Raw genomic sequence first — 21,556 nt, 5'->3', positions numbered from 1 at the left:
CATTGAAACTATAAGTGTGTATAGTGGGTACTTGTACATACTATCCATTTTGGGAAGCTTTAGCCAGTGTAGAAGAATGAACCCCACATAGAGTGAGTTATGTGCAAAATATTTTAAAGGACAATTACATTTAGATTAACAAGAAAACTTGGTGAATAAAGTTTTCTCTAGAAAATTAAAATTTCCTGGCAAACTAAAGGTAAGTAAATTCATGGTACAAGCTACCGAGGGAGATACAAAGACATAAAATATGATCCTGGTAATAGGGAACTCATTCTTGTAGGGCTTACCAGGCTTACCCCAAACCCTTTCTATTTAAATATTTGCTCCTGAAAAGCTTTCTCCTCTGCATAGCATTTAAGAAATAATGTGACCTTTCTTCAGTTTGACTTGTCTCGGGGACATAACTGAGAGCCTTGATTCTCTTTGTGCAATACTGTACACAGTATAAGAAATGGGCTGTCTAGCAGACCATAGCTATCCCCAGGGAATTGTGTTCTAAAGAAATCCCTTTGGTAGCTTATTTTCTCTTTCTCCTAAAATATGAGTGCAACAAAAACCTGGGGTTATTGTATTCCAAGTAATACAGGTTTTGAGGAAATACCTTTTAAAAAATTACAGTAAAAGCAGACATCTGAAGCACTCCTTGTACTGACAGGAGTCCCCTGATGGAGAAGCAGCTCTAATAAACACAGTGCCCAATTCTAAGAGTTTCATTTTAAACCCAGCAAGGTTAAGATGGGCAATTAATTAATGCTTATTTTGTTTTGGGCTTTGTCTTACCAAACAAGTGGAAATACCTACCTTTTTGCTGATTATAAAATTGTCATAATAATAAATTATAAATGTTTATTATAATAAATTAAAGCAATATATAAGTGACTGTAGAGTAAAAGTCCCCTATAATACCATCTCCTATCTCTGATCCCAAGGATAAGTTTTTGTTTTGTTTTAACAAATGAGATGGTATCAATACAATACATTCCATTTTATAACCTGCTTTTTTTCACATACAATATATATTGTGGCCATCTTAATGACATCTTTTGTAACAATTGTACAGTATTATACGTACAATAATTTATTCAACCAATCCCTATAATGATGAACACTTAGATTACTGCCAAGTTTTGCTATTACAGCAATGTTCAATGAACATCATTGGAAGTAACATTTATTTAAATAACATTTATTTGGCACTTTCTATCTGCCAGACACTGTATTAAACATTTCATGTGAATCACTTTATTCAGTGTTAAAAACCCTAGTGGATGAATAATATTATCCTTATTTTATAGATAAGGAAACTAAGGCACTGGAAGCTTAAGTTGGTCTGATTACTTCCTTTGGACAAATCCCTAGAAGTTGAATTCCTGGGCCAAAGGGTACCAGCATTTAAAGTCTGGATATATTCTGTCAGACTAGCCTCCAAAAATGTTGTAGCAATACACAGAAACCAAGAATTTATGTAAGTGCCTGTTGCCCATGCCCTTGACAACACTGCACATGATTGTTTTAAAAATCTATGCCTATTATGCTAGGTTAAAAAAAAAACCTAATTGTTTTAATTCCCACTTTTTTATGACTAATGCTGCTAGGCATGTTTTTATGATTATTATGAATTCAGTTTTTTTCTTTTGAGAATTGCCTGTTTGAATCCTTGTTCCATTTTATATTTGGGATATCTACCTTTTTGATTGATTTTAAAAATCTCTTTAAATAATAGTTATTAAATCTTTACCTACATATAAGTTGTAAATATTTTTCTAGTTGTTGCTTGTGGTTTAACTTTGTTTATAGTAGTTTGGCATTCTATATGACAAAATTTTAATGTTAATTTTTAGTTATTCAAACCTGTCACGATTTTAATTCTTAATGATTCAAACCTGTCAGTCTTTTCCCTTATGGCTTGTGGTCTGCTTAGAAAGGCCTTTATAACCTTAAGATTAAAGGAATATTCTATTGTTTCTACAACATTTACTGTATCTTAATATTTAAATCTTTAATTCATCTGAGATTTGTTTTTGTGCAAAGTGTTAGGTAGAGTTTTTTTTCTCCAAGTGGCTAGCCAATCATCCCAATACCATTTATTAAATGTATTTTTGTATTTTATTTTATTTTACAGAAATGAAGGAAAAACCCAAAGCAGAAGAACCAGAGATACCAGCAATTCCGAACGTTCCTCAAGAGATTCACCCAGAAAATGAAATTTATAGTTGTTTTGCTTTAACAATGTGCAACCATCATAGCTGTCCAACAAAATTCACATCTTAGTACATTATATGTGTGATTTTTCTCAAAATATGGTAGAAATCTCTACAATATTCATTAATATTTTAACAGTGGTTTCCCCCCATATATAGATCACATCTGAAAGAGAGAACTAATGTGATTTTTCAGGCTCTACCACATAGACAACATCCTGCTAGTGTGTGTGTGTCTGTGTGCACAACCACGCGTGCGCACGCGTGTGTATGTGTAGGTATATTAGGGAGAGGATAGTGGTGGGAACAGACTTAAGAATTAGTCCTGCCCTTAAGAATTAGTCAAATAATAAGTCAAATAAGAATTAGTCAAATAGACTTAAGAATTAGTCCTGCCCTTAAGAATTAGTCAAATAAATGTTTGTTTTCAGGGGAAAATTACTGAGCCCTCCCTTTTCCCATTTTTAAGTCTGAACAATTAAAATTTGAGGAAATATATAGTTTTCTTATAAACTTTGTTCAATTACTAATGTAACAATAACATCAAAATCTTATTCAGCCTTCAGATGGCTTTTAACAATTTAACAATTTTAACAATTCTTATTCTGGGACTCCTTCAAAGATATTTTGGAGTGATGAATGTAGTTGTGTATTTGAATTTTGATTTTCTATTTTTACTTTTTATACATTGCAATTGTGAAAAATGTACATTAAATCATTATCACATGTTTGTGTGGACAGCATCATGGTAAGCACTGTGAGGGTTAGAAGACCTAATAACACATAGTCCTTGCCCACTAGGAGTTTAATCTAGTCTCGTGGGGGAATAAAACAGAAAACAAATAATTACAAAAGAAAATAGTAATGCTAGTGCCATTTGAATTAGAAGATACAACAGAGGGAATGCTCACTTTTTTGCTGGAGTGACCCGAAAAAATTACACATGAGTGGAGCCTTGAAAGATGGAGAGGATTTGTAATATAGGTGAGGATAGCAGCATTATTGTATGTGACACAGAGAAGGGTGAATTAAAGACATGTTCAAGAGAACTGCATGCAATCTACAGTTAATGCAGGGGCCGTGTGGAATAGCAGGCTAGCAGGCTGAAAATTATTGTATTATTGGAGTGTATGGAATTTTGCTTGCCTAACTAAGAAGTATATTATTTACTTGGGTAATGGGGAACTAAGTAAGACTTTTGAACAAAGAGATGGCAGTTTTCTTATTTCAGGAATATTTATCTGGTGATAATGGTCAGGATTAACTGAAAATGACGAGAGACTGGGGGCAGGAGTAGAAACTATTCTGGGCAGGAAGATGTCTGAAAATCTTCCCCAGTAAGATGTTACGGAAAAACCAGAACGAACTTTTTGGCCAATCCAATATTTTTGAGGGGAAGAGGTTTGTTTTCAGTTTTCCTTCTGTTATTACAGAGGACTCAAAATAAAGGAGATTTCTGCAAATGGTTCAGCAAGGGCACAACTATGCAAGCTCTCCATATAGGCACTGTTCTAGGTACTAGGCTAGAGTGAAGAACAAGACAGGATCCCAGTCTCTCAAGCATTCATGGTGTAGAACAGTGGTTCTCAACCCTCACCATATATTAGAACCACTGGGGAAGATTTCAAAATCACAGTTGCCCAGGCACCTCCCCAGGGATTCTGATTCACCTATCTAGGGTGACATCAAGACATATTTATTTTTTACATTGTTTTTTGCTCTAAATAATTTTTGAGGAATAATTTTAGAATTATATAAAAGTTGTAAAGATAGTACAGAAGTTCCTATATAGCTCTCACCCAGTTTACCCTAATGTTAATATCTCATATAACCACGGTCCATTTATCAAAACTTAAGAAGCTAAGAGTGTTACATTACCATTAACTAAACTACATATATTATTGGGATTTCATTAGTTTTTCTGCTAATGTCTTTTTTCTGCTTCTGGATGCAATCTAGGCTACAACATTGCATTTAGAGCAGTGGTCCCCAACCTTTTTGGCACCAGGGATGGGTTTCATGGAAGACAATTTTTCCACGGAGGGTGGGGGATGGTTCAGGAGGTAATGGGAGCAGTGGGGAGCGATTGGGGAGCTGCAGATGAAGCTTCACTGGCTCGCCTGCCCGCTGCTCACCTCCTGCTGTGCGGCCTGGTTCCCAACAGGCTGAGGACCAGTACCGGTCCATGGCCTGGGGATTGGGGACCCCTGATTTAGAGTATTTTAATGGCTCTCCAAATGATTCTAATGTGCAGCTAGGGTTGAGGACCACTGGTATGGTGGGAGGTTACAATGCTATTTCCCTCCTATTTGCCACACCCTCTCCCACAATAAAATTTCCCCCCTCAGCATATATTAATTGAACAATGATTACTCATATCCCATTGTATTACTCAAGTAACAGTAAATATTGAGGACAGCACACCATATGATAGTCCCTTACATCTGGATGGCACTTCAGAACTTGTACTTTCAAATACATTTTTTAAAATTTGATCTGCACAAGAATCTTTGAAATAGGCTGGGCAGTGATTATCATTCCCATTTTACAGATGAGGGGGTAACTGCAGAAAGGATGAGTACTCACCCAAAGTCTCATCTAACTTCCTCAGTGTTCTTTGTGATGGTTTTCAATCTTTGGAAATCTTGTCTCAATTTTACCTGCCAGGGTGGGTCAAGATTAGAGAAAGAGTAAACTGAAACCTCAAGTTCTAAAAGTGTTTCATTAAGATGAATCTTATGAGATTTGCATATGTACAATGTACAGGGGCACAAAGGTGAAAGAGATAAGGAAGTAGATGATATGAAGAAATATAGTACATTAGAGGAAGAGGGGTCTTCTCTTTCTACCTTTTAGGACCCTTTCTGCTTACTTTCTTATCCCACTCCCTATATAGACATACAGACTCTGCTTTCTCACTATTCTCATTCAAACACCAGTGTGTATCTAAAAATGTTCCAGTTTTCTTCTTGGCTTAGAGCCTTCATGTCATAGAATTAAAGTTTTGCAAGAATCCATCTAGCCCTACTTTGTGCTGCCCTCCACTCGTGGGTAGAATGGTTGTTCTTTAAAATCCATGAATCTTATGATATTAAATCTAATATGATGTGTGAGAAGATCCAAAGCTTTAATTGATATTCAAAGGGATCCTTCACTCAAATGAAAGATTAAGAATCATTACACTGAGAAGTGTTTCTCGAAGTGTAGACAGATGACCACCTGCCTTGAATCATTCGGGTTTTTTTAAGGCAGATTCCTAGGTCCTAGCTCCAGAGAAAGGGTTGTCTCATAAACTACAGATAATCGTATATAATAGTTATTTATATAATCATATATCCTCTAGACAGGATAACAGAAATTTCAAATCATATAATGAAAGGGCTACATATTTAAGTTCCTGTTTTCCATAAAGAGAAATTTTTCCTTTAAATGAAGTAGCAATCTACTTCATCAGTGTCTCCAATTCTGCTTTGCATTTCAGAACTTGTCACACTTGGTAATATATTTTTGGTGTGATTATCATTATATATGTTATCTAAAGCAAGGAGGGAAAATACCTCATTTTCTACAGGAGTCTGTCCACAAATTAAGCAAGACTATCACTTTTAGCAACACCTCCATCTAGTGGCAATTTGCAGCTATTACGGCCTCAGTTTTACAACGTGTATAGTAGCTCAGTGGTTCTCAAACTTGTTCTTGTTTCATCAGCTGCCCAGAATTGTTCCCTCCTCGAAAAAGAATAATGGTATTCTTTTCCAAATTTTCACGTGGAAAAAAACTATCAGAGAACACGTAGGTGTATGAATTTTATCAATTTTTAAAGTTTTTGTTTTAAAACCCACAATCTTCTCTATTTTTGTCATGATTTTAAATACACGGACACGCTGTTGGTTAAATTTAAACATGTTTTACCTACAGAAATTCTCTCACAAATAACCTGCAATAACTTGAAATGCATACCCTTTTGAACACTTCCTTTTCTCATGTATAAATTAAAATGTTTGCTGAATTTCGCAAAATGTCAAAACAAAAAACAAAACCCTATAATCTTCTCTTTAAATCTTTGGCTCCTTCTGATGGTTACTTTCTGCTAGTGGTCTATTAGTTCATGACAAATGAACAGGTTTAGGAACAGCTTTTCATGGTTGTTGAAGCTTTTCAATCTGTGGAGTTTTATGGTTTTGAATAATTTATTTTGCAGGCAGTATGTCCCCCCTCTCCCCATGAAGCAACAGGATAAAATGCTCAGAAGTAGAATTATATATACAGAGAAACTTGATAAATACACAGGTGAGAGATGACGTTACAAGTAAGTGGGTAAAAGGCCAGGCTAGTGGTGCAGGGATAACTGGTCATTGCATGGGATGAAAACTGACTCTTGTTGGCCCTCAACTTTTTAGAGCTGCCCAGAAACAACGACTACAATCCCCTCAATGTGTATGGCATGTTGACTCAGTTTCATTCTCGCTTCATTTCTTGTGAGGTATGGAGCACAAGGAACAGTCCCCACTTCTTACCCATTAATTTGGTGTGGGGCTACCCATCCATTAGATTTGAAATAAGGTTTACTTGGGGTTCCTTTCTGACAAAACATCGTTTTTCTTGTGGAAAAATGGGAGCATACAGAGAAGTATAAATGACCATCTGTGTATTCCCACCATTCAAGAAGAATTAACGTTTAATAACATCCGATCATCTTGCTATGTGATAATTGTATATACATACTACTTTTATTTAAAAATTAGCGTCATGCACTGGATATGTAGGTTGATTATTATTTCGAGAGAGACATCTTTATGCATAAATCTTCATCGACGTGCCCCCCTTGGAAAGGGTGGTAACTTGGAGCTTCTGACTGCCCTGAAAGGGCGGGCAACTGCAAGGGATCCGCGGGATACAGCAGACACACGTTCAGAAGCAGAACGAGGGATCCAGGCCCTAATCGCCACCTAGCGGTGGCCTCCGGCGCCGCCCGCCGCGCGCCGCACTTCTCCCGCACTGCGCAGGCGCCATGCATGGAGACCGGAAGCGGAAGGCTTGAACGCGTTGGGTGGGCACCTGTGAGACCACTAGCCATGCGCGACTTGGAGGAGCCCGGCCCTCGACCCACAGTGACCTCGTGCGGGTGCGTGAAGCCGGCTCTGGAGACAGGTAACTTCTAAGAGGCTGAAGGTTCCGCACTCCGAAGAGCCCTAAGTGCAGGGAGCCGACTTCACTGCAGGGAGGGACGGCAAATGCGAGACCTAGAATGGACGTGGGTCGTTTTTCCTGATTATTGGAAGGCACGGGTCATGTGCTTAGGAGACCACGTGATGTGTCTTAGGCGAGCGGGATGACATCATCTCTCCTGTTCTGTTCTTGGTAGCTAAGGTGGCCTGGTCTTGGCAGAACAGCTACGTGCAGTGTAGTGGCCTTTGTCTTGGGGAGTTCTCACCCATAAATGAGAGATAGGATATATACAGCAGGTGTTCTGCCGATTCGGGATTAATGCCACAAGAGAGAAGCAACCTGTGCTGCAGGAAGCGTAGGAAATAGTTTTAAACTGGGTATTGAAAGATGGCATGAGTTTGTTTCTCTTTATTTTCACCCCTATTTTTAGGGCAGAATATATTAACTTTAGAAATCCGAGGAAGCAAATGGAAAAAAGATGAAAGTAATCGGCCATTACCCAGAGAAAACCACTGTTAATTTTTGGTGTCTACTTTCCATAATAGTTTCAGTGCCTACACACTAGAAACATGAGGTGATATGCGACACCATTGTTTTATAACTTCAAAAAAAACCTTAAGGACTTCCTTGGTGGCGCAGTGGTTAAGAATCCACCTGCCAGTGCAGGGGACACGGGTTCGAGCCCTGGTCCTGGCAGATTCCTACATGTTGCAGAGCAACTAAGCCCGTGCACCACAACTACTGAGCCTGCGCTCTAGAGCCTGCGAGCCACAACTACTGAAGCCCTCGCGCCTAGAGCCCATGCTCCACAGCAAGAGAAGCCCCCGCAACGAGAAGCCTGTGCACCGCAATGAAGAGTTGCCCCCGCTTGCAGCAGCGAAGACCCAACGCAGCCAAAAGTAAATAAATAAATTTAAAACAATAAAACAAAACTTTGATTTGAATCCCAGCTCTACATTTATTAAAAACAAAACAAAACTTAAGGTTCATGAAAATCTTTCCATGGCAATTAATAATGTTAATTTTGAGAAGTTGCACACTATTTTATTTTATAGATGTGCTCTTATTTAACCAGTTCCCTATTGTTGGGCATTTAGGTTATTGCTGGTTTTCATTGTTCTAAATGAAAGTTTTGAAACTAAAGTCTTTGTGTATGTTCTAAATGTTTAACTTGAATTTCTAAAAGGTATTGTTACATGGTCAACGGTTGTGCCTGTTAAAAAAAATTGTTGCATACTGCCAGATTATAGGTTTGATAGTTTTTTTAAAATTAATTCATTATTTATATTTTGGGCTGCTTTGGGTCTTTGTTGTTGCACGTGGGCTTTCTCTAGTTGTGGTGAGTGGGCTACTCTTTGTTGTGGTGCGTGGACTCCTCATTGCGATGGCTTCTCTTGTTGCAGAGCACAGGCTCTAGGCACGCGGGCTTCAGTAGTTGTGTCACTCAGGCTTAGTAGTTGTGGCACATGGGCTTAGTTGCTCTGCGGCATGTGGGATCTTCCCAGACCAGGGCTGGAGCCCGTACCCCTGCATTGGCAGGCAGGTTCTTAATCACTGAGCCACCAGGGAAGCCCCAGGTCTGATATTTTGACAGGCAGGAAAGAGCAGGGCTCAAAGGTCTACAGAGCATGGGGTCTGGGAGCTGTAAGTCAGAAGTGTTGGATGGGGGACTTCCCTGGTGGTCCATTGGTTAAGATTCTGTGGTCCCAGTGCAGGGGGCCAGGGTTCGATCCCTGGCCAGGGAACTAGATCCCACATGCATGCCCCGACTAAGATCCCGCACGTGGCAACAAAGATCCCACATGCCACAACTAAGACCCGGCACAGCCAAATAATAAATAAATAAATAAACAAACACAAGGAAGAGTAGCCCCCACTTGCCAGAGCTAGAGAAAAGCCTGTGCGCAGCAACGAAGACCCAACCCAGCCCAAAATAAATAAATAGTTAAATAAATAAATAATAAAAATTTAAAAAAAGAAATATGACAGCTGTTAATAGTGGGAAACAAAAAGTTCAGAGAGTAGCGAGACATAAGGAACTCAGAATCCGGAGGACTGGTGTAGTGTGTTTTGAGGAGGGGAGGGACTGGCAAAGGGAAGACTAATTATAACAAGGGTAATTTAATAGTCCGGGCAAGAGGTGAAAAGGACCTGGACATTTCTGTCTGCACAAGACTTGTTGATAAGACTTGTGTACAGAAAGCCTCTGCATTAATAACTTGTTGGGTTTTTTAAATTATATGGTTAGTACAGTTGTAATATTGTTAAATTGAGGGAAGAGCCTGTGTAAGGGCTTTAAAAATCTCTCCTTACTGAGCACCTTCTGTTGTACTAGATACTTTACATATTTTAGTCATCTTTCCAAGATAGGATGATTATCCTTGTTTTATAGCTGAGAAAACTGGATTTAGAGAGGTAAGCAGTTTTGCCCAAGGTCATACAGCTAGTGTTACGGCCCTGTGTTGTTTTCGTCCTTTTTCTCTTTTCATACCAGCCATAGGCCCCAGGGAAACTTCTCCCTCTTTCCATGTGGTTCTCATGCCAGTACTCCTCTGACATACCTGTGCTCTCCCTATTCTGCATGTATGTAAGGCAGTTTGATGTAATTGTTGATTTACTTGTCCACTCTGTCAATGTACTGCACACCTTGATGGTGAGAACTGGTTCTTGTTTATGCCTGTTCCCAGGCACTCAGCACAGTGCTTAATGTTTTCTTTTTGTTTGTTTTTTGAGATATGAGGCAAGAGGAAGAAGATCAGAAATCCCTTGGGTGGATGTTCTCAGGCCTCCACTTCAAGGAGAGCATTCAAGCAGAATTTATATTTGGAAATCATTGAGCATTTATATTTCATAGCATTTAATATCCCAAGAACCGGGGCACAGAGAATAAATAAGTTCCAGACGTATTAGAATATGGTTAAGTTCCGACGTTTATTAGATGGATAGTTGATATGTTGAGAGTGGTCCCAAACATTTGAGAGTGACATAGCTGAGGGACTCCTTCCAATGTAGCTCGTTCAGTTCATTGCTTACCCAGTATTATCTTGCTTATGTTCTTATAGAGGTGAACAAACAGGGTTGGAATAAATCTAATTGGTTACAACTTATATTTATCATAGCATATGTATAGCCTGTGAAAAACAGGTATAGACTGATTCAATGAAGTGATAGCTCAAGTTAGTTATAAACTTTAGACCCCCAATCAGTCAAAGGCAAAAGTCTTTGATCATTACTACAGATATGACATTTCCCATGATATTGAAGCATATTGTGAGTTTCTCTCAATCAACCGTTAACTCCACTGTGATAAGAGTTCTTGTTTTGTATTTTTTCCCCAAACTTAGCACAATGTCTGGCAATTGTAGACACTTGGAAAGTGTTTGTTAAATAAAGCAGAACATAACTGACTAGGGTAGGAGCCCTTTTTGGCCATTTTTCTTCATGATATTTTTATGAACACCAGAGAATTGTTTGACTTCAGTTCCTTCATCATTAAGATGTTTACTATATCAATTCCACAGAGCATAGGTGAAGGTTTAAAAAAAAGAGTGCCTGTAAATGTAGTTGGAAAAAAATTTAAAGTCATCAAAAATGTACACAGTGTCGATGGATCTTAGAATCATAATATTGAGAGAGAGAAAGCAAGTCTGAGAAGATACCAGTTTTTTTTTGTGTGTGTGGTACGCGGGCCTCTCACTGTTGTGGCCTCTCCCATTGCGGAGCACAGGCTCCGGACGCGCAGGCCCAGCGGCCATGGCTCACGGGCCTAGCCGCTCCGCGGCATGTGGGATCCTCCTGGACCAGGGCATGAACCCGCGTTCCCTGCATCAGCAGGCGGACTGTCAACCACTGTGCCACCAGGGAAGCCCCAGTTTGTTTGTTTGTTTTAACTCACAGTTCCATCTTTATTACTTCTAACAAAAGATACTAGAATGATACTTTTGTCTCTTCCTTGGTATTTGTCTACTGTATTAACTTCGACCATCCCGATAGAAGAATGTGCCAATAAATTATTGATGACTTTTTACTGTTGCCTGTATGGTGCAATGATACCAATATCAGAGGGATTACAACCAGCCTAAACAGAAAAGAACACAATTTAAAGTCTCCACCAGTTTTAACCAGTGTTAAAATTTCGGTGAATATCCTTCTAGATGGCTTTCTAGACATACGTATGTACATGTTTAGTTAGGTAAATATATAAAATTTTCATAAATAGGATTATGTTACACACATTCTTCTTTCACTTTTTCACTTTCCATTTTAATCAGTTTAGACTTACATAATCCTTTTCTCCGTGTAGCATGAATTTTTAAAGTACCTATCCTCTTGTAGGCAAGTACTGGACAATGAGAACATAGCAGTCAGTAAGACATAAAAACTCCTGCCCACATGGAGTTTACATTCTAGTGGGGCAGAGAGCTGCTGGAGCAAGCCTAACCTGAAATCTATACTGCCTCTAGATATTTTAGTACTGTGATCCCATACACTCCCTTTATTGCTTAATTAAACTAGTTTGTTTCGTGTGTTCTGTTGTTTTCAATTGAAAGCATTTTAACCTATATACAGTCTCTGTCTCCTTATCTTTCATTCTTTTCCTTGTATTTTCACACTCCAGCCAATCAAAATGGCTTGTTCCCTGCTTATGCTATAAAATTTCTCACTTAACTTTGTGCAGCTTATTCCCTCTGTTTGAAATACCCTCTTAGCCCTAACCAAGGTCACATAACATAGTAATGATTGCATGGAATTTGAATTATAGTCATAGTAGGTCTTCTAAAAATGAATTTTTCCTTTCATTCTTTCTTTCTTAGACCAATACTCTTTCCAGTTTATTATCTAAAGGGATGTATTGATAACAATGATATATGTAATGATAAGGATATTTATATGTATTTTTGATTGCTATAAGAATCTTATTTTATAGTTGCATAACATCTAATAGATTTTAAAACTATGAAATCGATGCATTAAAGAAAACATGTCTTCCTACATCTTTGCTTGACCTTTTCATTAATGATTTCTTATCTAATTTTCTTCTGTAGGGAATCTTTTAACTGAGCCAATTGGTTACTTGGAATCCTGTTTCTTGGCCAAGAATGGTACTCCAAGGCAGCCATCCATTTGTAGCCATTCACGGGCTTGTTTGAGGATTAGAAAAAGCATCTTTAATAATCCTGAACATTCCTTGATGGGCTTAGAACAGTTTTCTCATGTTTGGTAAGTTGTTTTATAGTTAGAAATGGTACTTTGGACCATAACTTGCCCTTGAGTAAAGTACTCCAGTTGGAGGCAACCCTGGAGACTGCCATCCAGACCACCCTTGTCTATTGCATGGGATTTTTGTACTGTATTCATGCATATGATTGTCTGCGTAACTTGGACACCCTCGGGGAAGCTTGGGATCCACTGAGGGGCGCATTCCATCTGCAGTTGGTTCCAGTTTTGTTGAATGACTTCTGTTGAGCTGAAATCTGTAGACCTTCTCGATTCTGTCCATGGGACATTATTCTGTCCTCTAGACCACGGGTCAGCCAGCTATGGCCTGTGGACCAAACCCATCGCATCTTCTGTTTTTGTAAGTAAGTTTTTGGGAACATAACCACGTGCATTCATTTATGTGTTGGCCATGGCTGCTTTTGTGTTACAACAGCAGAGTTGAATTATTTATAGCAGAGACTCATTGACCTGCAAACCCTAAAATATTTACCACCTGGTCCTTTACAGAAAAAGTTTGTGGACCCTGCTCTAGACCCATGAAGTATTGTTTATTCAGGTACTTGACAAAAGCCTGTTAAGGTCCTAGCATGTGCCAGTTATTGTGTTACGGGCAGTGGATATAGAGATAAGACTGTCTTCTTTCAAAAAATGGGAATGATATTATTCTTTTTTCCCCCACTGATTACATTTTAGTACCATTAGAAGCACTCTTTCTGTTTTAATTTGTGGGGATTAAAGGCTTTTTTCTTCCTCAAATCATTATGATAGATTAACTGTGTTCTTTTCTTACTCAGTGGTTTGGTTTATTTTCAATAGGATTTTGTTTGTTTTTCACAAAAATGGTCATTTGAGCTGTAAGGCAAAAGTGCAGCCTCCTAGGCTGAATGGTGTGAAGACTGGCGTTTTCTCTACAAGGAGCCCACATCGTCCCAATGCGATAGGACTGACCCTAGCCAAACTGGAAAAGGTAGAAGGTAATTTGTACTTTTACCATTTTTTCCTTAACCAAAAGAAGTCTTATAAAATCAACATAGTGTTCAGCACTGGCTGTTATTGAGACAAGTACCAATGGTGTTAGCCCCTGTGAACCACCAGACATTGAAGAAAATGAAACGATTAAAAGAATGTCAGCATTGAAACACTTTGGAATAAGCTCTCATAGGATGCTCAGAGTTAGTTTATGTCATTATATTTATCAGAAGTTATTAAATTATTTAAAAGTAACTCTTAAGATTTTATAATCATTAAATTAGTAACCAAATTTTTTCTGACTTGGAATGCAGTAAATATAAAATGATCTAAAAATAACTGGACACTCTTGGGGCTTCCCTGGTGGCGCAGTGGTTGAGAGTCCACCTGCCGATGCAGGGGACCCGGGTTCGTGCCCCGGTCCGGGAAGATCCCACATGCCGCGGAGTGGCTAGGCCCGTGAGCCATGGCCGCTGAGCCTGCGCGTCCGGAGCCTGTGCTCTGCAACGGGAGAAGCCACAACAGTGAGAGGCCCGCATACCGCAAAAAAAATAAGTAAATAAATAACTGGACACTCTCAAAATTTAACACACAGTAACTGGTTGCATGTGCATATATGGTCAGCACATCTGACCACAGTGTGGTGGATCATTTCTTCCTTGCACCCCTGAGGAAATGAACATACATCGTGTCTGCTGTGCCGCTGTCCACTGTGATGTGAGGCAGAGGGTCTGGGATGAATACACCATAGGTTGAACATCTGTCAGATTGTGGGAGAACCTGTGTAGAATACCAGATTAGATTTAACTATGTGTTCATATATAAACACGTTACTGAGCCGTTCATTTTTGAAAGCCTCCCATTCTTTTTTTTTTTTTTTTTTTTTGGCGGTACGCAGGCCTCTCACTGCTGTGGCCTCTCCCCTTGCGGAGCACAGGCTCCAGACGCGCAGGCTCAGAGGCCATGGCTCACGGGCCCAGCCGCTCCGCAGCACGTGGGATCCTTCCGGACCGGGGCACGAACCCATGTCCCCTGCATCAGCAGGCAGACCCTCAACCACTGCGCAACCAGGGAAGCCCAAAGCCTCCCATTCTTGAATGCCTTGGACCTGATCAGCACATTTGGGTGTGCTGGGTAACACACAACTTGGGTAACAGTACTGGAATGTTTTATGATCGTTCGCGCAACCACACGTATTTTCTGAGCCCTGAATATGTGCCAACCATTGTTCTAGGTGCTGGGAATATAGTGGCAAGCAGATTAGATAAAAATCCCATCCTTACAGAGGATCTTAGCATTCTAATGGGGAAGATCAAATCAGAAAGGTGAAAGGCAAACACAGTAGCGCTGTAGACACTCTTATAAATAAGCGTTATGAGGATGACTAGTGTTTGTGTGGTGCTTTGCAGTTTATAAAGAGTGTTCATGTATGGTATCTCACAGTGGCTCGTGGGCTTGATAAGGTAACAGTCTCCGTGTTATGGGTGAGGGCACTGAGGCTCTTTGATGTTTGATAATTTACCCAGTAGCATCCAGCCAGGGGGTTGTCTGACTTCAAATCCCATGAACTCTCACCTGTGCCCCAGTGCTTTTCTTTCTTTTGCAGACATTATTAGGCATAATCTATCACTTAGAAAGTCCAAAATCTTCTTTCCAAAGTTCCAGGTTCATTCACAGTAAGCATGTTTTAGAAATCAGAGTCCTTTGTTAGTCATGTTTTTCTCAAACGGAGATAGGATCAAATGTGATCACATGCAGTTTTTGATTCTCACCGGGCCACTATTCCAAGGATCAAGTTAGTAGACTTTGCCCCAGTAGAAGGAACTGAACAGCAGCTGTATAAGTGGGACAACTGGGGACTTTTCCTTAATATTTGGTAATGGTGACTTATGTTCTGTTTAATTTTTTTTTTTTTTTTGGCTGCGTTGGGTCTTTGTTGCTGTGCGTGGGCTTTCTGTAGTTGCGATGAGCGGGGTTTCTCATTGCCTCTCATGTTGTGGATCATGGGCTCTAGGCATGCGGGCTTCAGTAGTTGTAGCACGTGGGCTCAGTAGTTGCGGCACGTGGGCTCTAGAGCATGTGGGCTTCAGTAGTTGTGGCGTGTGGGCTCAGTAGTTGTGGCATATGGGCTCTAGGGCACGTGGGCTTCAGTAGTTGTGGCGCATGGGCTCAGTAGTTATGGCTCGTGGGTTCTAGAGCGTAGGCTCAGTAGTTGTGGCACACAGGCTTAGTTGATCAGCAGCATGTGGGATCTTCCCCGACCAGGGATCAAACCCGTGTCCCCTGCATTTGCAGGCGGGTTCTTAACCACTGTGTCACAGGGAAGTGCCGTGTTTAATTATTCAGTGGAGTATTAGATTTCTATTGCTGTGTAACAAATTACCATGCACTATCAGTTTAAACAGCACACATTTATTATGTGTTTAAAACATTACAATGTTTCTATAGGTTAGGAGTATGGGCACAGCTTAGCTGGGTCCTCACTTAAGAGTCTCACCAAGCTGCAGTGAAGTGGAATGAGTTCTTTCCTGGAGGTTTGACTGTAGAAGAATCCATTTCCAAGCCTACTCTGGTCATAGGCAGAATTCACTTCCTTGCAGTTGTGGTTCTGAGGGTCCTGGCCTCTTGCTGGTTGTTGGCTGGTGGCTGCCCCCAGCTCCTAGAGGTGGCCCCCAGCGCCTAGAGACCTCTCGCAGTGCCTTGCCACACGGGCTTTCCCAGCAAGGCCGCTTGCTTCTTCAAGCCCACAGGGAGAGTCTCTCAAGTGAATCTGCCAGCAAACACAGGAGTCTTAGATAACATAATGTAGTCACTGAAGTGATATCAAGTCATACTCAAGAAGAGGGGATTATACACCAGGAGGTGACATCATGGGGCCACCTTAGACTCTGTTTGACACATTGGAAACCATCATCAGTCCCACAGAGATATATTGAGGACTCTGATGTGTCTGGAACAGAGTTAGAAGCCTCCAGTGATGCAAAGGTGAGATGGCCCCACCTAGTGCTCGAGGACCTACTTACTGTCTAGGGGGAGAGACTCTAAGCAGGTCATTGCTAGACCATGTGACGAGGCCTCCAGGAGAGGTTCAGGCACAGGTACCTCTGCGGAACCCAGAGGAAAGAATGCTTATGTCTGGAAGAGCCAGAAAGGCTCTGTAAAGGAGGTGTTACGTGAGAGCCTTGAAGAGCAATTAGGAGTTTAACAGATAAAGAAGAGAATGGGTTTCTAGGTAGAAAGAAAACTGTATGTTGGCACCAGGTATAAGAGGGCCTGGTGCGTAAGAGAATTGTGAGTAAGCTTGGTGGGGTTTAAGCAGACGTTGTTGATTCTCCAGTTGTTTGCACTGTTTTTCATTGTTAATATTTCTAAGAGGATGTTTTTCACATTATAGGTGGAGCCATATACCTTTCTGGAATTGACATGATTCATGGCACACCTGTACTAGACATAAAGCCCTACATAGCTGATTATGACTCGCCACAAAATTTGATTGAGCCTTTAGGGGACTTTAATTTACAGAATAACCAATGTAAACCAAAAACCGTGTCCCAGTGTGATGGCAAGACTGATAGCTGTGACCAGCAACAGCTCTCAGGGTACGAGGAACCACAGCTCTACAGTTGCACTAAGGAGAAACCTAAATGTCCTGAAGATAGAACTTGGGGAGAAAACAACGCAAAACACGACAACTCAGCAAAAACCCAGCAAAGCTCACCTGAGCCCAGGGAGAGAGCAGCAGATTTGGGTGAAGAATCAGGAAGTGGTCTGAGTCCTAGGGTAGCAGAAGAGCAAAGTGGCCCATGTTGCCTGGAGAAGAGCTTTTCAGAGGAACAAGCAGACAGCAGGCTGAGGAGAGGGGAAGCAGCGGTGGTGGCACAAGAACACAGCACGGAGATGCCGCCCGAGGCTCTTCCCTGCCCTTCCAGGGCGGCTGGTGCAGCCCACCGCAGTGCGGTCCCCACCTGGGTGAGAGAGGCTCCCGTGGCCACCTTGGGAGTCCGGTTTACTCCTCACGCGGAGATGGACCTTGAGCACCTCAGCTCAGGTGAACCAGGTACTTTCCATTTCTTGTTTCTGAATGAGAAATGAGCTTTTACTTGGAGGTTTAGGCAAACTTGCTATTTCTGAGGGCAGTTCTTTTTTTTTTTTTTTTGTTGCCGTACGCGGGCCTCTCACTGTTGTGGCCTCTCCCGTTGTGGAGCGCAGGCTCTGGACACGCAGGCTCAGCGGCCATGGCTCACGGGCCTAGCCGCTCCGCGGCATGTGGGATCTTCCTGGACCGGGGCACGAACCCGCGTCCCCTGCATCGGCAGGTGGACTCTCAACCACTGCGCCACCAGGGAAGCCCTCTGAGGGCAGTTTTATATAGAGTATTTGTGATGATGACTTGTAAAGAAATGTAGACGTATAAAATCATACTTGGGCAACGTCATCATCTGATGGCTTTCCATCAACAACTGTTTGTTCAGCACAGTGAGTGCCGGGCACTCAGTCAAGTGTTCACTGAGAACGGCTGCTGCCCAGGAATTGGGCCTCTTGTTTGCGTGTGGCAGTAGCTCTTGGAGTTCTCAAACAGCATTCGGAAGCTAAATTGTGCTTGCTCTGTACCTATGTAGATTGAGTTTTTTCATCTGTTTCACTATCTGAGTAGAGAAATGTCTCATCTTGTTTTACCTATTGGGTGATGGATAGCTCGACCTCTGTCACAGAGCCCAGGAGTAAGAAGGAAAGAGTGTCTTAGCACAGAAATTGTCCGCATAAAGTCCCAGCACTAGAGGCATGCACTTCACTGCAGAAGAGAAAGGCCACAGGGCTTTTAACTTGGAGCCTGTTTACTCTAACACATGGTTGTTAACAAACATTGTTATCTGGTTTTTCCAGCCCACAGGCAGATTCCAAGCAGCTGTCCAGAGTGAAGGAGAGGCCCATTAAAAAGTGGGTGCGGTGATTCCTGTAAGAAGTAGCCAGTTAGTTGCCAAGATGTCAGATTTCACCTGCCCCTGGATGGTGGTTCTACTCATTCTTTCCTAAGGCTTTATGTTTAAACAGAACATTTGACTTTTAAATCAATCTCTTTATTTTTAAAGTTTTGTTTATGAAAGTTGTTTAATCACTGTGTACAGTTCATGGGAAGAGGAAGGTCAGTTTTTTTTTTTTTTGTGGGGAGTGGGATGCATCCCACATGGCTTGTGGGATCTTAGTTCACCGACCAGGGATTGAACCCTTGGCCTCAGCAGTGAAAGCGTGGAGTCGTCGCCACTGGACCACCAGGGGAATCCCCAAGTTGTGTTCTTCTTATTGCAGGTATTGGTCAGGCTTCATTTAAATATTTTCAGTCAGCGGAGGAAGCAAGGTGTGCCATCGAGGCTGTGCTGTCAGCCGACCCTCGGTCTGTATATCGACGGAAACTCTGCCAGGATCGTCTTTTCTACTTTACAGTAGACATAGCACATGTCACGTGCTGGTTTGGTGATGGCTTTGCAGAGGTCTTAAGGATCAAGCCGGCTTCTGAGCCTGTTCAGATGAGTGACCCTGCGGAGTCCTTGGTGTCTCTGGGATCGTGAGTAGCTTCCATCGAGTCTTTAAGATAGCCTAATTGACTTCGGTATGGCTGTTGGATTTTCTGTACAAGCTAATGATGTGCCTTCTTTGCAGAAAGAAGCAACACTTTGTGATCTCACTGCCCTGATTGATTTGGGTTGTTCAGAATATTTATTTGAAAAACATGTATTTTAATAAACTAAGAGATACAGAATTTGGAGAAATTGCCATATCATGATCATTTTTGATCAGTTAATATTGAAGAATCCAAAGGTGATGCTTTATCAGTGTTTTCTGAAAGAAGTCAATTCTTCTTGGCACTTGATAAAACTGGGCAGAAGCTGGGGGGATGTGTTGAACAATTCATGTTGGTTTTTTTGTCTGAAAAAGCCTGACCTCTCTGTTTTATTCTAAATCAAACTGAGTTATGATATCTTAAGAAACTAACAAATCAAAACCAAGTAGTTATAAAGATCTTTAGAGATTAAACCCCTGTGTTTCAGAGACTTTGCCACACATACACGCATGCACACACGCACACACACGTATGTGTAATAGTTAATCCTGATTCCAAAATTAGAGACTCTAAGGTTTCTTTGGATGCCTTTGTATCAGAAAAGAAAGTCACTCTGAGAAGTCCAAGAAAATAACTTAATTACTGGTTTATTTCTTATTTATTCTATGACTGTTTACTGAGAACTATTGTGAGTTAGGTTTTGGTGATAGAATGAGATGAACAGGATGCAGTTCTTCTTGCAGGTCATAGTTGTGGAGGAAGAAGACACAAACACATTGTTGTATTACAGTTAGATAGAGTAATTAAGTCCATACATGATTCCTGTGTAAGCACCACACGAGAAGCAGTTGTAAGAATATATTGCCTATAGGTGACTTTAAAGATGTGATCCCAGATAACTGAAGATTTATGTCAGTGTAACCAAATTAGGCACCTGTCAACATGACGTAGGCTTTCCTAATCGCAACTGTAGATCTTAATAGCTGCTTGATCATGGTTTTGAAATGAGCCCTGCTGCCTGTGGATACTTGCACAGAGTCATTTGTGGCTGATGACACTGCACTCCTGAAACAAACTGGGTTTTATTTGAGTTTACTTAGAACCTCTTGGGGAGGTATATTTAATTCGACTTTTAAAAAGCTTTTTATTTCTAGATAATTACAGATTCATAGGAAGTTGCAAAAAATAGGGCAAAGGTCCCATGTACCCTTTACCTAGCTTCTTCCCATGGTAACAGCTTACATAACTATGGTATGATGTTAAAACTAGGAAGTTGACATTGGTACCATCCACCCTTTATTTTGATTTTGAATTCTTTTAAAATTACTTTGAGACTGAGTCAGGTCTTGAAGCACAAAATGTTGATATTTAATATGGAAAAAATAACTCTCAGGACCATACCAACCAGCCTTCTAGCAAGAGGACTGTTCTGTTGTTTGGGGTTTTAATATACATTCTCAGGATTTTAAAACTAAAATCCTAAATATAATCCAGCTTAGTTCTCTGCCAGCTCACCAGTCTTTTCATTATACCCAGTGTTTGGCCCTCTCCGCCTGGTTAAACCCCTCGGTGATGACCCTTCACGCCTGCCCTGTGTAGCTCGTTATTAAAGTGTTCTTCCTTTATATGAGATCAGATCTGTTCTCTGATAACTCCATCCTCTGGCCAGGCCACATAGGGTAAAGCTGATGAGGCTCCCATGTTTTCTTCAGCTGTTTCTCATATAACGTATTCTTGAGCCTCACCCCACCCTCAATCCTTGAGTCCCCCATGTGAACTTTTGTCTCTAGGCAAGTGTCGTATTGTGAGGAAATTTGTATCTCTGGGTTATGAACTTCCATCCCTCAGCAAGAGAAATCATTTGAAGTAAATCTGCTATTCCTTTTCATCTTGGAAACTTTTTCAAAAGAAAGGGACACAAATGACATCCACCTTAGAGTTTAGCCTTTGCTTTTTGGTGCCTGTTTGGGGAGCCCTGATAGCTGATTATTTTCACTAGCTTGGAGATAAACTCCAGGAGTTCAAGCTGTTTAGGTAATTCTGGCTTTTGGCCCACCTGCCCCAGCTTTCCAGAACAGTAACTTCCACAAGAAACACTGATATTTGTCAGTCACATATAGGAAGAGATTAGAAGGATGAGTGCCCTTTATTACATTTTAAAATTGTAGCCTGGCTTAAGGAGGGGGATGAATTATTCCAACATGTGGAGGCTGTGCACAACCAGATAGACTCATTAGCTAAACCCATGAGCCATGTGTTTGTCAAGCTCTTGTTGGTAGTTTTCTTTTTATGATACAGTCCCAAAGGAGGCAGATGAGGACTCAGTAATAATGAAATGTGCATCAATTACTGAACTTTTAGCACACCCTGGGCACTGGGCTACATGCTCTCCCTACATTGACCGGAGGTTAAGCGACGTGTTCAGGCTCACAGA

General features: G+C 40.9%; 1 protein-coding gene across 1 annotated transcript; it reads left to right on the top strand.

The window, feature by feature from the left end:
* Positions 1-7,279: 7,279 nt before the first annotated feature.
* Positions 7,280-19,185, top strand: TRMO (tRNA methyltransferase O; the record flags this gene model as incomplete). Its single annotated transcript, XM_079707100.1, has 5 exons — positions 7,280-7,355; positions 12,419-12,593; positions 13,410-13,567; positions 16,957-17,610; positions 18,870-19,185. The coding sequence occupies 5 exons, from the start codon at positions 7,280-7,282 to the stop codon at positions 19,127-19,129; spliced, it is 1,323 nt and encodes a 440-aa protein (XP_079563226.1). The 3' UTR covers positions 19,130-19,185.
* Between the last annotated feature and the right edge of the window lie 2,371 nt (positions 19,186-21,556).

Source organism: Hyperoodon ampullatus, assembly GCF_949752795.1.
Source record: "Hyperoodon ampullatus genome assembly, chromosome: 6".
Classification (NCBI taxonomy): domain Eukaryota; kingdom Metazoa; phylum Chordata; class Mammalia; order Artiodactyla; family Ziphiidae; genus Hyperoodon; species Hyperoodon ampullatus.
Note: the sequence above shows the minus strand (reverse complement) of the source record. Positions and strands in the feature narration are given on the sequence as shown.